This window comes from Chelonoidis abingdonii, chromosome 8 (genome assembly GCF_003597395.2).
Source record: "Chelonoidis abingdonii isolate Lonesome George chromosome 8, CheloAbing_2.0, whole genome shotgun sequence".
NCBI classification, from domain to species: Eukaryota; Metazoa; Chordata; order Testudines; family Testudinidae; genus Chelonoidis; species Chelonoidis abingdonii.
In genome coordinates this window covers 101,216,403-101,232,265 of record NC_133776.1, presented here as the reverse complement: position 1 = coordinate 101,232,265, position 15,863 = coordinate 101,216,403, and the positions used below count along the sequence as shown (strand labels likewise).

General features: G+C 42.5%; 1 protein-coding gene across 1 annotated transcript in view; it reads left to right on the top strand.

Annotated features, from left to right (window-relative positions):
• The window catches only part of SLC9A6 (solute carrier family 9 member A6), a 36,657-nt gene that overhangs the window by 15,392 nt on the left and 5,402 nt on the right, over positions 1 to 15,863 (top strand). The window contains exons 6-13 of the mRNA XM_032773168.2: positions 794 to 899; positions 8,100 to 8,241; positions 9,645 to 9,750; positions 10,155 to 10,243; positions 10,426 to 10,539; positions 12,282 to 12,393; positions 13,008 to 13,161; positions 14,721 to 14,751. Coding sequence (XP_032629059.1) covers positions 794 to 899; positions 8,100 to 8,241; positions 9,645 to 9,750; positions 10,155 to 10,243; positions 10,426 to 10,539; positions 12,282 to 12,393; positions 13,008 to 13,161; positions 14,721 to 14,751 — 854 coding nt within the window. The remainder of the gene's footprint in view (positions 1 to 793; positions 900 to 8,099; positions 8,242 to 9,644; positions 9,751 to 10,154; positions 10,244 to 10,425; positions 10,540 to 12,281; positions 12,394 to 13,007; positions 13,162 to 14,720; positions 14,752 to 15,863) is intronic.

Genomic DNA, 15,863 nt, shown 5'->3' with positions numbered 1-15,863 from the left:
GATTTTAATCTCCTGTCAATCAGTGAATGCCTTTGTTTGTGTGTCAATGGGTTAAAGCTCCTTGAATATGGATATCTGAGTTTCTTGTCTTTCATATGGTAATTGTTTTAAAAGGGTTTTTAGGGCAGTCACATTGCATTAGTCCAAGCCTATGTGAGAAATGCGTCATGCAAAGGCACACAGGGGCAAGAGCAAGGATTACATTGTATGACATCTTGCTTATTCTAGACATTCTTACGGTTCCCATAAAACTGACCATAAAACTTGATTTCTTTTCATTACCAACTCAGAGTCAAACAGTTGCAGAAACAATAGATCAAATTCCAATCTCTGTTACACTGCTGTAAAACCAGAGCAACTGGAGGCAGAATTTGGCCCATTGTTTTGTTGTTTCCAGATAACCCCAAAATTCTTACATGTACTGGCACTTTCCTTGATATTGGTTCATACTGATATTAACGAGCGCTTCTAAGATCTTATGATAAAATCAAGACTACTCCAAGATTAAGATAGAATTAAAAAAGGCCTCCACAGGGGATAACTCTTCATTATACAGGGGAGAAACAGGTCCTTGTTCTGCATGTAAAAAACAACATAAACTGTAAAAAAAACACAAAGTTGAGTGGGCCCAGGGAAGAGTAGCAAAGACTGCATGAAGCATTGTTACTCTGAGAAGCAGACTAGTAAAATATGAAGGAAGGTAGAATTCTAGAAAGGCCAGGTTTGCTTTATATATATCTACATAAAAAAAGTAATGGCGTCTTTGAAATGTCTCTATTTTTCTGTTTGTCAGTGACTGTTCTTGCCATATTCCATGAGCTTCAGGTTGATGTTGAGCTGTATGCCCTTCTCTTTGGTGAAAGCGTCCTCAATGATGCCGTTGCCATAGTGCTGTCTTCGTAAGTGTGTTCTGTTTTTAATTGTTATGTATGTCACATGTGAGACAATAAAGATAACCCAGTGTTGCATCAGAGAAAATATAAATATCAATGTTTATAATAATCAGAATTCATTACTAATCCACCTAATACAATTCTCTGTATTAATCACCCTCTAATTAGCCTATCAATGAAAGACTGCTTCTGGGAATTGAAAGGAACACTGAGGCCATAATTACAGCTATTACAGTGCATGTTTTATTTATTTATTTATTTTGCCTATTGAATGAGTCAATAGGGAATCTTACCACCCACCTATAATGTGAAAAAGGAACAACACGTCTGCTCTTTTGCTGTGACATGCTGCTAATGCTACTCACGGCTGAGATCACTCTCAAATAATTCTCCACCCACACACACTTGCTTTTCCTCTAGTGGCAGTACTTGGGAAAGCAGCTGCTTCTTTTCACCTTCCACCTGCCATTGCATTGAGAAGAAGACAGTTGTTGCAACTGTAGTTAACATCTGGACTGAGAGCATCAGTGACAGAAATTCAGTGTCTCCCTAAATCAAGTGGATGCTTTGGGGGAGGGATAGCTCAGTGGTTTGAGCATGGGCTGCTAAACCCAGGGTTGTGAGTTCAATCCTTGAGGGGCCATTTAGGGAACTGGGGTAAAAATCTGTCTGAGGAGTGATCCTGCTTTGAGTAGGGGGTTGGACTAGATCTCCTGAGGTCCCTTCCAACCCTGATATTCTATGATTCTTTAAAACTTTTCTGCATCTGTAACATATTTTTCCTGCATATTCATTGTATTTGTTGTCATGAAAGTTGTTTTGAAATATATAGTATTTGTGATCATAGCAGATTCATTTATGGTTAACGTGAATGCAGAAAATAATTTAGATCTTCTGAAATATTTGAGAACCCAGACTGATAATTGTCCACATTTTAATTACAATGTGTGGATCAGTCCTGCACCTCGTATCTGAGCAGTACTTACTAAATGGAGTAGCCTATTGATGTCTCTTCGACTATCTGTATTAATCTCTTTTTGTTTTTATATTGGGTCCATCACCAGAGTATGTAAGTGTTGCATGATCCAGCCATATTTAAGATGTGTCCCAGCATAAAACTGAACGTGAAGGGTGTGTGGCAAGATTCTGGGTGAGAGGAGGTGAATATGTTGCACATCACAATGATGAAATTCAGGGCTGGTCTACACACCCACTCGCCTGTGAGAACCTAAGTAAATAAATCAATTGCAATTCATCCCTTTTGTTGTGTTGGTGCAAATTCTGTATGTGGAGGCTCATATTTCAGATTATGGGCATCCTCTTCTGATTAAATTAAATCGAAATAAAACACTCTTCTTCAGAAATCAGAACATTCACTTGGACACCTTGTACCAGCATAAAAATGGCATGAGCTACAATCCATTGAGTTATTTTGGTGCAAGTTTGTGGGTAGCCCTCCCCTCGAAATGGGGCAGAGTGACAAAGGTAGAGGTGTTTTAAGTGACCTAATACACATCCTCTTAGCAATGGTCCTGTAACGAGGCCTCGCAGACAGAAACACGCTGTTTAAAATATGCCCTAGGTTTGTGATACAGAGTGTGTTACTGTGACTAGCTGATTACATTGAAGACCTAAACCTATAATCTTCAAGGATTTCTCTTTGTGAGGATTTGATGCATACCAGTTGCATAGCATACTGACCAGGTTACCTATCTTTAGTAAGTTGGCTACAGAAACCTCTTCCTTGACACACACAAAAAAAGAACTAATTTTTAAGTGCAACAGGAGAGTCAACTCAGTCTTGTTTGCAGTTGAAGATAATTACTGTGCTGGGAGTCCAAAGCTCTGATTTGTTGTCTCCCTTTTACTGAGGTAGTTCTTGAGTATTTAACAGAAAAAGGCAAGTCTTTGGAGATTGCTTAGGTAAAATTCTGGAATTGCACGTAGGCTTAGATCCTGCCTGCCCAGCATCTCCAGGACAGCTTTCCCCCTCTTAGGGTTTGTTTGTCCTACAGCGCTGCAGTTGTGCTGCTGTAGCATACTGTGGATGGGTCCTACAGTGATGGAAGGGGTTTTCTCATTGCTGTAATTAATCCAGCTCTCTGAGAGGGAGTAGCTATACGTTGATGGAGGAATTCTTTAGTCCAGTGCTTCTCAAGCTATCTGATATGGGGGACCAGCAACCTTTTTTCCCCAGTGTCCCAGGGACCGGTGCCATATTATTATCCTCTTAGACGCTCTTATGAGAAAACTCGCCGCGGACTGGCAGCCGACGGCTCGTGGACCGATGCTGAGAAGCACTGCTTTAGTCTACTTAGCAGCTTCTATGCTGGGGGTTTGATTGGCTTAACTTTGTCACTCAGGAGTGTGAATTTTCCAGACCCCTGAGTGATGCAGCTAAGTCAACCTAAATTTTAAGTTTAACCATTTCCAGTTTCCCCTCAGGGTTGAAAGGAGGGGAATGAATTGAATAGTTAGCTGTGTTGTGGTGCATTTGCATTACCTACTTCTATTTCAGTCACGAAAGGTGCTTTGTAAATGCAAATTGTATTCTGCTCTACTTTCTTACTATAACAAGGGGGAAACTACATGCATAGTTGTTGGTTTTTAAAAACATTTAAGTATTTTGCTGCTCTTGCTTAGGAAAGAACTAAGGAAAGATTAACATTAGAATAGGGTGGTGCAGCATTCGTTTAAAAAGCCTTAACTTGGATAGTTTACCGTTAAAATTCAATCTAGTAATAATGTGAATCTGTTGAAATAGTGGGTCAGGAGAAAACCACAAACTGCAGTTTAACTGAAGTTTTAATGTGGACAGAAGCTATGTGGGGCATTGAAATTGCCAAAGCCTCTGTTGTTACACTTGTTCCTAAAGACTGAAGCTGTTTATCGCCATGGTATCTGAGCATCTTCGATAGAAAATGAATAGTGAAATCCCTGTTGGGTGTCATGGAGTCTCTGGCACTTCTCCCTTTACGGGACAGTTTTGGAGTCTGTTGGGCTTTGGTGGGGTGGGGTTGGGAAGGCTTTAGGAATAAAAGTAGTGATTGAATTGTTGCTTATGGCAGAAAGACTTTATCAAAGAGAGAGGCTTTGCAGGGTTTCCTAAAGATGGTCAGGGTCTGGTTTTGCTTGATCTCCTCTGGAAGACTGTTCCATAGGCAGATCACCTGAGCTGTGTGATCTGCATTGTCCCCAAGGAGCACAGCTATCACAGGTTCATAGATCAAAACTTGGTCTTTGATGTAACTGGGGATTGATCCATGAATTACTTTGAAAATTAGAACCAAGGACATAAACTGGCATTAGGAGCTGACCGGGAGCCAGTGGAGGGACTTGATCACAGACCTGGTGGGCTCACAGCAGCCTGAGCCATGGAGAAGGGAGCAGCTGACGTCCGTACCACCTGGATCCTGTGCATTGTCTTCAAGTTCAGCTTCCAGTACCATGAGCTGTAGTGATCTAGCCTGCAGGGGACACATGCGTGGATCACTATGGCCAGATCCTCATCTGGGAGGAAGGGGTGATGTTTCCTAGCAAGCTGCAGGTGATACTGAGGCCACCTGACCATCCAAGCTTAGCGGGGAGTCACACAGGGCCTTGAGCCTTCACACCACTTTGACAAATGGGACTGTGTGCCTTCAATGGAAGGTGGTGACAATGTTTTGGCCACCTCTTCAAAGCTTTTCTTCTTTTCAACCTGCATCACTTCGATCTCACCAGGGTTCAGCGTGAGCCGGTTGATCTTCGTCCAAGAGCCAATTTCCTGTAGGCTTCCTGGCATTTTAGTAGTAGGGGTGGCTGTATCATTTGAGAATGAGAGCAAGAGTTGAGTGCCACCAGCATACTGTTGGTAGCTAAGCCCATGGCATCCCAGTCTCTCTCCCAGTGGTCTCATGGAGATGTTGAAGACAGGATGGATCCCGGCAGGTGAGAGCCTTTAGAGAGGAGAAGCAGTTACCATCATCACTCTCTGAGCACTGGAAAAGAGCAACAATTAGAGATACAGTCGCTCTGGGCCATGTGTCATGTAGGAGTGTTAGCAGTACCTTGTTGACCACTGTGTCAAAGGCTGCAGGGAAGGCCGTCAATGTGAGTCTGGAAATCTTACCTGTGTTCACAACTGTGAGGAAATCATCTTTTAATGCCACTAGAGCTGTGTCCTGGTGCAAACCCTTATTGTGAGGGGTCCAGGATGTTGGCTGATGTCACACATTGTTGGAGTTTAGTGGTTTCTACTTTCTCAGTGATTATTCCCAGGAATGAGAGGTTTCATATGTGACGGTAGTTAGAGAGAGCTTCAGGATCACACATTGGCTACTTGAGGACTAGTGAACTGTTGAATTTTTCAAGGAGTTTGGTTGCTGTGCTTCTGAAGGAAGCATTGACTGTGCCCATTCACTTTTACCAGCCAGGAGGAGCATGGATCTTTCACAGTTGTGGCTCTAATATTTTTCAGGGCTTCTTGAGCTTTGGCATGGGTGATGGGACCCAGGGGTTCATTCTGGAGTCTGTCTTGGCTTGTGACATACAGAGTATGCTCGGGGGATTAGCTGTGCCAGGGTAGGATCAGAGGTTTCATTGAACCATGTCCCAGTGGTGTAAGCAAAGCCAGGTGTTTCATCCAAAAGGAGATCAGGGATGGTGCTGACTTTGCGTTTGGCAGAAGGAGCTTCAGGTTATTTTTTCCTACTCCGTTGAATGATATTATTGATCAAGAATTTGGCTTTAGGTGCCTAGGATATATCCTAGTGGGTAGTGTTCTAAGGAGTTGTTTCTTCAACAAGTGACAGTGAGGGCTTGGGAAGGAGTGGGGTAATGTAGTTCAAGGCCCTTTGAGGGTTCTGGTCTTCCATGTCTCCACATCCCTAGAGTCTGGCCGTGTTGTGCTGTAGTCCAGAAGATTTGCATTATGGTCCTTAGACAGGCGCCATAGACAAAGGATGGTGGTGTACTGCTGGGTTGTGGTGGGAAGGTGAGGAGGTGGATTTCCTCCCTTTTCATTTTACCCTCTTCTTTGTCATCACCACTTCCCATTTCTGGCCAGGCTGCTGTTTTGGGGAAGATATGGAGCTGAGAGGGTTTGGTGCCAGTAGGGGACTGGGTAGCCAACAAGGTGGAACAAGCCCTTTCAATTTTCTAGATGCTGGGGGAGGGAGAGTGAGACACAGAATCAGACAACAAAATAAAAAATCTAGTAAAGTTGTGAAGATGTTTGTAAAGGCTCCCAGCTCAGCTTGTGGCCATGGTAGAGCCCCCATTATACTAGAGTAGATCTAACTCTGTATCAAACCTAATCTTGACTGATAATGAAGAGTTGATCACAGAACTGAAATTAGTGGGTGTTTAGGTGCAAGTGGTCATGAGTTGATTACATTTGTTGTGTGTAAATAGAATAACATCCAAACCAATAATATATGGTGCTATAAAGGGTCAAATCCACAAAGCTGAAAACAATTTGAGCCAAATCAGCTTGGAGAAAGAACGTAAGCAGAAAAATGTGGCATCTAGTAAAATATTCTTAAATAGTTCCCAATTATCATTTACAAGTGAGACAGAAAGCTATGCTGGTTAAAAAATCAGCCTGGCTTAGAGGGGAAATGAAAGCAGCTATAAATATATATAAAACAAATGGGGGGGAAAAGGGGGAAGTTGATTTAGTAAATACAAATTAGAAACTAGGAATTGTAGAAAATTAATAAGGGAAGCAAGAGGACACAAGGTGAAATGCATGGCGAAAAGAATTAAGGACAATAAGTTTAAGTATGTTAGGAGGGAAGAAAATCCTATTAATAATATTGGTTCATTACTAGATGGAAATGGTAAAATTGTCAGTAATAATGCAGGAAAAAATATATATTCTATATTTGGGAAAAAGCCAGGTGATATATTCCTATTGTGTGATGTTGATGAAATACTTTCCATTTCAACAGTAACTCAGGAGCAGCAGCCACTGAAGTTAGACATTTTAAAATCATCCGGTCTGCATACCCTGCATCCAAGTGTTTTGAAAGAGTCGACGAGGAAGCTCTCAGACCATTAATACTCATTTTCAATCAGTCTTGGAGCACTGAGGACGTTCCAAAGGACTAGACGACAGCTAATGTTGTGCCAATATTTTAGGAGGGTAAACAGGCTGACCTGGGTAATTACAGGCCAGTCAGCCTGATATCGATCCCAGGCAAAATAATGGAATGGCTGCTATGGGACTTGATTAAGAAAGAATTAAAAGAGAGGGAAATATTGAATGCCAGTCAACATAGGTTTATGGGTTTTATCTTTTTTTGATGGGAGTGTAAGTTTGGTTGCTGAAGGTAATAGTGTTAACGTAATATACATAGACTTCTGCATGGCATTTGACTTGGGACTGCATAACATTTTGATTAGGAACTAGAACACATCAACACATCACCCATTAATGGATTAAAAGCTGGCTAACTGATAGGGCTCAAAGTGTAATTATAAAGGGAAAATCATACCGAAGCAGCAATTGTGCACAGCTTAGTGTCCAAAAAGGACTTGCGCCAGGATGAGACAGTCACTAAATTTGGGGTATTGCGTATCATCAGGAGGAGCAAGTTCACAGTTGGGGAGCCTCCCTGGAAACTTCTCACAGCCAGTGAGAGCATCTGGGCTTGTTGGTAAACGTGCCTTGGCTGCTCCCAGGCATCATGCTGCTACTTAGGGAGCTAGGGTCCAAGAGAAGGAGAGTCACATGGGGCACTATCATTTGAACCAGCATAGTTCACAGAGCACAGGTGTAATATGCTCTCACTGCTCACTCTGGGAAACAGGTGGGCTGCTCCATTCTGGACTATGCTGAAGTGCCAACATGGGCTTTAAGGGTAGCCCCAGGTAGAGCATATTTTAGCAGAGTGGCATGGAAATGGCAAAAGCATGGATGACTGTGGTGAGGGGTCAGTATCATCACGGAATGTCTCCTTCCTCCTGGCTACCTGTGGGGACAAACAGTAGAATAAATCTCCTCAAAACCCAATAGTATAGGTGGGTCCAAAAGTACAGTGAGAGCTTGATTTGATTCCTTAAGCTGGTGCGATGTGCTGAGAAGTCAGGTGCAGTCGCAGCGTGGCTTCAGCACACTACTTGAAGTCCCGTTTTTGCCTTTTATGCAACAGCCATTAGATTAACATGCAGCTCCACACACCTTTCTTTCCTTCCAAACTAAGGAGTGTTCATTTCTTCCAGTTCAATCGTAGCATACCAGCCTGCGGGGGACAACAGCCACACGTTTGATGTCACAGCAATGTTTAAGTCCATTGGCATCTTCCTTGGGATATTCAGTGGCTCTTTTGCAATGGGAGCTGCTACTGGAGTAGTGACTGCTTTAATATCCTTTTCACTGGTATTTCAGAAAGTGTATTCCATGCTGTTAGAATATGTGTCAGATAATCATAAGTGTTTTATGATTTTCTGTTCTAGTTTAATGAAAGCTATTCAAGTTGTATGATTAGAGGGAAGCCATGTAATGTTACCCATTGTACAGAACATGGTCTGGTTTCCGTACAGTGTACGGTTTCTTTCTACATCACAAACATTATGTCATTGGGACTGTTAATATAGATCACTTCGTTTTATTTGAAGGAGATTTCAGATACTACCCATTGTTCAGAAGTTGCAGCTTAGTTTATCTAAGTCCTGCACTTGTTATAGAGCTCTACAAAAGGTATATTAGGACTTAAATTCAGTGTGATTTCTTGTGTGAGTCAAGCAAGCAGGATCTGGCCTGATATATATACAGTAACTCCTCACTTAAAGTCGTCCTGGTTAACGTTTTACGTTGCTGATCAAGTAGGGAAAATGCTTGTTTAAAGTTGCGCTATGATCCTGTATAATGTTGTTTGGCAGCCACCTGCTTTGTCCATTGCTTTCAGGAAGAGCAGCCCATTGGAGCTAGCTGGTGGGGGCTTGGAACCAGGGTGAACCGGCAGCCCCCTATCAGCTCCCCTAAAATTCACTTTGACAGAAAAGCATGCTTAATTTTGCTTGTTCTGATTTCTCTGCATACACAATACTTCAGCACTCAAAATAACATGTGTCCCTTTAGACTAAAAATAATCAATTGTGCAATACTGTACATGTACTGTACATATATATATATATATATATATAGTCTTTTGTCTGGTGAAAAACAGTTCCCTGGAACTTAACCCCTCCCCCATTTCCAGTAATTCTTATGGGGAAATTGGATTCATTTATCGTTTTGCTTACAGTTCCATTTTTCAGGAACATAACTACAGCGTTAAGCATGGAGTTACTACTGTACCTGGCACAATCAACATTTTAAAGGGAAGATAAATACTTCTGTAGTGATTTTAGATATACCAGAAACATGACTGCCCATGTATATTACCAAGTTGGGGACAGTAAGTCATCAAGAAAGTTTTCTGTAATTCTTTAAATCAAAAATTTACATTACATCTCAATTCTTGGATTATGTGAAGTTAATTGCTATAGGACTGATCCAACAGTTATTAAAGTCAATGAATATACTCCCACCCTAACAGTGTAAAAAAATAAAAAATGGGCATATCACCATGTCCTTACTCTGCCACTGCCCTGCTGTTAGTATGGGCTCTCTCTGTCTCTCACCTGGCTGTTTGGAAATTTGTCCAGAATGTAAATGTCTGATACTCAGAAAATAAGTTATAGCGTGAGTCTTCCTGTTTATTTGTTGTATGTAGTGTAGCTAGAATCTGCTATGTTAATGTATTGTCCTTAACAGTCTGCAACGTCACCAAGTTCACCAAACTTCGTGAGTTCCCCTTGCTGGAAACTGGTTTGTTTTTCTTGATGTCTTGGAGCACGTTCTTGCTGGCTGAAGCATGTGGTTTTACAGGTAAGATACAGCGTGTTAGCTGCTGGAAATGGGTAGAAGAGTTAGGGATTCGTATAGCCTAGAGACACATTAGCACATATGTGTTGAACTACTAACTGGCTTCCCCATGCTCAAATGTATTTATTGCAGCCAATAATCTCACTCAGCTTCAAGTAACTTACACTACAGCACAAAACTTATGTAGCCTAGAGGGGAAAAAAATAGTGATTTTATTTTTTTTCCCCAAATTTAAATTGTGTAAATTTCATGAGAGTCTCTTGGGAGAGAAGACCAGAAGAAACAAATGCAAAAGTTATAATTATTTCAATATTTTGGTGTTGCATAAAGATCAGTAAAATATAAATAAGTAGCTCTTGTTTCCTATTTTACGTATAAAAGTTTTACTGTGGCGTTCTGATCCCCAGGTGTGGTAGCAGTATTGTTCTGTGGAATTACCCAGGCCCATTATACCTATAATAACTTGTCTACAGAGTCTCAGCATAGAACTAAACAGGTAAGAACTGTTCAACCTCTGTGAATATCAAATTCTCTTTTCTCTCTCCTTTGCAAGAACTAGTTGGGTTTTCTGAATATGCCTGGCTTTTATTAAAAATCACTTTTGTGGATGTATTTTACAGGCAGGAGAGCACCTTTGTCTTATTGCAAGATAACTAACTACGTTTATTTTTTCTTTAGCTGTTTGAGCTTCTGAATTTCTTGGCAGAAAATTTCATCTTCTCCTACATGGGACTCACATTGTTCACTTTCCAGAATCACAACTTCAACCCTACTTTTATAGTGGGAGCCTTTGTATCCTTTGGAGCAATCCAATTTAGTGGCGTTTCAGGCAGGAGTAGGTCAGGATGCAGTAGGGAGCATTTGCTGCACAGTAACATGGCTCACACAGCCAGTTAGTGCAGAGCAGATGAGTGTGCTGTAGATGCACACCCCAGCTTACTGCACACTACTTGTCTGTATAGACAAGTCCTTATGCATTTTTGTCTTGGTTGATGATTTTGAAAGATGTCAGTCTCTGCTTTTGCCAAGTTTTTATGTCTGTTACTTTAGTCCATGTCAGTGGATATTATAACTACCTCAGCCTGAAACTCTGCATTGAATTGTAAATGTGCTGCTGAGGAACTAAGGGTTATCACGTGTTCCTGTGGTACTAAATAAAACTAGTGGTTTTGCAAGATGGAACGCTTCCTGGTAGCAACGGCCATTTACATACGACTTTCACTGTTGATCAGGATCAACCGTTAAGCTTGGCTAATATCTGAAAAATTCCTTTCAGATCAGCAGCATGAAAGCGTGAGCTGGTGCCTACAAGTAATGCACTAAAGGCTTTGTTGTTCTGCGTGGGCTCGTGCTAATGCCGACGGGGGGCTTGTCCTCAGACAAATAAAAGGAGTCTGGGTGTCTCAGAACAAAGAGTGAGGGTTGTGAGGAGTTCAGTTTGGGATTGTAGGGAAACCAGGACAGTCTTGTAAAATTGTCTTCTCCCATTTGCCTGGGAGGGTCACTTGTTTTTGATGGATGAGTGAAATAGCATGAGCTTTTTCTTTGTCAGGGTTGGAGAAGAGATATTGTGGCGGGTGTGGTAAATGGTCGTGATTTTTTGCAAGGCTGTGCCAATGGGATGGAGAGCAAAGAAGTCCTGCATGGGGAAATAGACAAGAGTAGTATATTGCGCCTCTCCAGTGGAAACTGGCTTAGGGAATTGGAACGTTCATGAGCAGTATGATAAAAATGTCTCGTGCAATTCATGACATTCAGGAAAGAAAATAAAAGCGGGAAGGATTTTTGCATGTTGTTGTAGGCAGACCTGGAACCTGGCTTCAAGGTTATTGTTACCGTGGGGGGTACAAGTATTGAAAGGTACAGTTTAAAAGGGAAAGGCAAAAATGTAAAGGGGTTGGATCTCCAAGGCTATGAAAACTGTGAGGTGCTGTTCCCTGCTGGCTGGCCTCTTACAGCTTTCATTTCATGGGATAATCTGTAGGGACTGGCCCTTCCTTAGAGCATGTGTCCTTCAAACTCCAGCAAAGTTTGGAAGTATGGTACCGTTGGGAGAGTGACCTGAGCAAAAGGATGGACGTAGTCGGGATACCTTGAACTCCAGAAAGGTCCCTGAGGATGATAAAGTTGCTGTAACTGTTGCTAGCTGACACACATGCAGCTAATAGTTTTTGAGGTTGAACATGAGCTGGAGAGAAGGGTGTGGAATGGAGAACTAGTGATTTTTTTCACCCTCTTCCCTGCTATGTAATTTGCACTGTATTCTTTTTCTTGTTTCTTTTGTTTATACTTGTCTCTTTATGATTATCTTGAACTGCAGTTCTGGATTCTGCTTAGATAAAATTGTAGTTTGCCCTCACCGGGATATCAGAGCACCTGAAGCTGGGTTACTGTCCATTAATTGCAATGGAGGGGACACTTTTCAAGTTTTTAAGAATCCTGGTGTACAATAGAAATTGACTTTGAATGCAGATGTAACATGTAGTGGGAAATGAACTGAAGAAAAAATTTCCTTAACGTGTGTATGAATGTAGCTTGCCATTTTCCTGGGAAGAGCTGCTAATATTTATCCCCTGTCCTTTTTACTTAATTTGGGGAGAAGAAACAAGATTGGAACAAATCTCCAGCACATGATGATGTTTGCCGGTATGTTACCCAAGTCTCTGTGTCTCTTCTCTGCCACTCCCTCTCATGAGTGCAGGAGTAATCACCCTGTGTCAACAGCCTGAAACATTCTTCCTCCAACTCAGCTGGGCTACGTGTGAAGACAGGGCCACACCTCAGATATCCACATCCTAGCTAGTTAATATAAAAGTATCAGTTCTGAGTACAGTTCTTCTCTGTGACATACAAATGGCATATTGCTTAAGGGGTCAGGATACGTTCTCAGCTTTGCCATGGACCAGCTGTGACCTCAGGCAAAACACTTGAACTCTCACTGCTTGTTTTCCTCATCTTTAAAATGAGGATTGTATTGCCAGCTTCATTCAACTCATCGGGGCACTTAGAGATCCTCCAGTGGCAGGTGCTCTGGAAATGTAAGGGATGATGAGAACTTGATTGCAGCCAAGAGTAACCTGGCAGGCAGAATGGGTGCAGTTAGTCTAGGGAGAGGATTGTAGGATGCCAACGGTACGCATCTTAGATTAAATAAGCCCCTGTCTGGGGCTTGTAGAAACCTGGAGATGGACAGTGGGAACCAGCATGGGCTGCAGATTTCATGAGGCTACTGGAGTTCACCACTTTGCCTTTCCTCTCAGGATTGCGAGGCGCCATGGCTTTTGCCTTGGCCATTCGAGACACTGCCACCTATGCTAGACAGATGATGTTCAGCACAACACTCCTCATTGTGTTTTTCACCGTCTGGGTTTTTGGCGGTGGCACTACAGCCATGTTATCTTGCTTGCATATCAGGTGAGTGAGACCTTTGTCCCCCATTCTTTCTCTCCCTAGAATGCAGTGATCCCCCTGGAATCCAGTGCAGTATTATAGCAGGACTCAGTATTATTTGGTTCCTCCCAAGGTGCAAGTCTATGATTTCCCCACTCTGGAATCTCACGATTGGGCCTTAAAACTGAAACAGTCGTCATTTCTAATCCCGTTATCCCATTATGGCAATCTGACATCTGTTTCCATGGAGGCAGCCACCTTCAGCTGTGTACTTTAAACTGTCTGAGACTCAGCAGTAAGTGCTGCTTAAGCATTGGGGTCCTACAGCCCGGAAGAGTTTTTCACAGGTGTGGATGATGGGGAGATCAAAGAAACTCATCTCCTTTTTTTCCTCTCTACCACTGTTCTCCCAAACATGCAGAATTGAAGATTTTAAGGAGGGTAGGTGCTTCCTTATGTGATGCCATATATATGCGCACACCCCCTCTTTGTGTCAGGTGGCTTCTGCATCAAGCGATGACACCAGAAATGTTTGGGTGCTTTGAATATACACGCTGGGTGCCTCCCAGCAGAGCCACCAAACCAAAAGGCATGGGTGTGCAGAGGAGCCAACCTTTGGAGAACTGCCATTAATTTTACTGAGAGTCTGAAAATGTTCCGGCCCTTTCAAATGAGAATACAAAAGACTGAGTAAAGCCTGGAATCCTATCTTTTCATTTCCAGGCAAAACCAAAGCAGTTCAATTTTTGCATGTTCTCTTATGTTTTATGGAAGACTGCTTTGTTATACAAGTGAAATGAATCCCCTTCACCACTGGGTGTCGCTGTAGATACATACTGTACTGTGGTAACTGGCAAATATTCAGCAGCAGAGTGGAAGCAGTAAGTAACTTGAGTTCTGAAATAAGGTGTTCCTGATGGTAGTCACCTTTGGGCATCAGTGCGCAGGTTCATTTTTCTAAACCCTGCCCACAACTAAGGCCAATCCAGATGTGTGTTGTCACTGTGGCCTCTGAATGCATTTACTTGTTTTTATGCAGTGCTGTTAGCACACTTGTGGGGAGAGAGGGCTGGATTTTGAATATTGCAAGTGAGGTGCGTTAGCGTGCTCTGGAGCCGTGTTCAGTACAGGCACATCAGACCGGTTTCCTCACACAGCTCTGGCGCCAGTTCAGGAAAACATTTAAACACATGGCAAACCTATATAGTTGTCAGTGGGACTTAAGCATGTGCTTAAAATTAAGCAGGTGCTTTAAGTGCTGTTCAGAGTAGGGACATCGATGGATGTCAGCCTTGAGCTGCCATGATTGGTGCTAATCCAGGCATGGGGGCGTGGCTGAACAGTGTGTGGAAACTGGAAATTCTGCGATAGGCTTGTGCTGCGTATCAATGTTTGTCCATTATGGGCAATCTCTCCTGTATGACTGGAGCCAAATCTGACCCTACCCCTCTGATAGGAAAAGCTGATGAATGTACTTAGCTTGCTATGAATCCAAACCTAAAAGAGAGCTCCTCTAAAGACTGTCACGCATGTCTGTGGGATTGTTTGTGTTCACGCTAACCATTTCCTTGTGTTCTCTGCAGGGTCGGTGTGGATTCGGATCAAGAACACTTGGTAAATATTGTTCCTTAACTGCTTCCACATGAACCTTTATCTAGGGACTTGCACCACATGTCTGGTGGCAGAAGGTTACATAGAACCACGTGAGTGGTTTACACGTACATCCGAGTGCTCTTTCTCTCTTCCACGGCAGCCCTGGGGTAGGTGGAGGCTTTTAGTGCCATTAGGTGAAAATATGAAAGAAGGGACACATCTAAGATAACTAAGCCCGAAAGAAGGTAGTGGGAAAAGCATCATAACACTCTGTATATTGTCACTTCCTTCTGTTCCCTGGTACAGTCCCTCTCTCCCTTGCTGTAAAACCTTTTCTAAACATAAGCATTGGAGCCAAAAAACCTTTACCCATTTTATTTTGAATTTCAAGACATGCTATATACAGAGTGCCCTAAAGTTGGAGTGTGACTGGGTTTTAAGACCAGAACCCTAATTTTCCTGCTACTGAGGTGTTTGATCTTTAATAATACTTAAACCCTTTCTCTTCTTTATTCCAACATGTAACACTTTACAACAGTTTCCTTTGATGATATCTTCTTTTCTGTATCTGCTGCGCTATTCTTAACCCTTGGGTTGTCACACACTACTGTTTGTTCACACCGCTGTTGCCTTACTGCATTTGTTTATTTTGTAAAACAGAAAATACTTACGGTTCTAAGATGAAGACTCATGCAATGCCCCATCAGAATTATTAAAGTGTGCTCTGGTAAAATAGCACGCAACCGTTCTTCTTGTGGGTGTGACACCTGCACCGTTAGGGCCCGAGCTGCTCTGTATTTGGGGTTCTCACGGAAATCACTGGGGTTCTGCTTGCGAGGATCCCATGCATAACAACACCTCTGTGGGGGGTATTCTGCTTTCTGTGATTACTAAGATACTCATAGACTTTAAGGTCAGAAGGGACCATTATGATCATCTAGTCTGACCTCCTGCACAAAGCAGGCCACAGAATCCTACCCATCCACTTCTATAACAAACCCCTAACCTATGTCTGAGTTATTGAAGTCTTCAAATTGTGGTTTGAAGACCTTAAGCTGCAGAGAATCCTCTAGCAAGTGACCCGTGCCCCACGCTGCAGAGGAAGGGAAAAATCTCCAGGGCCTCTGCCAGTC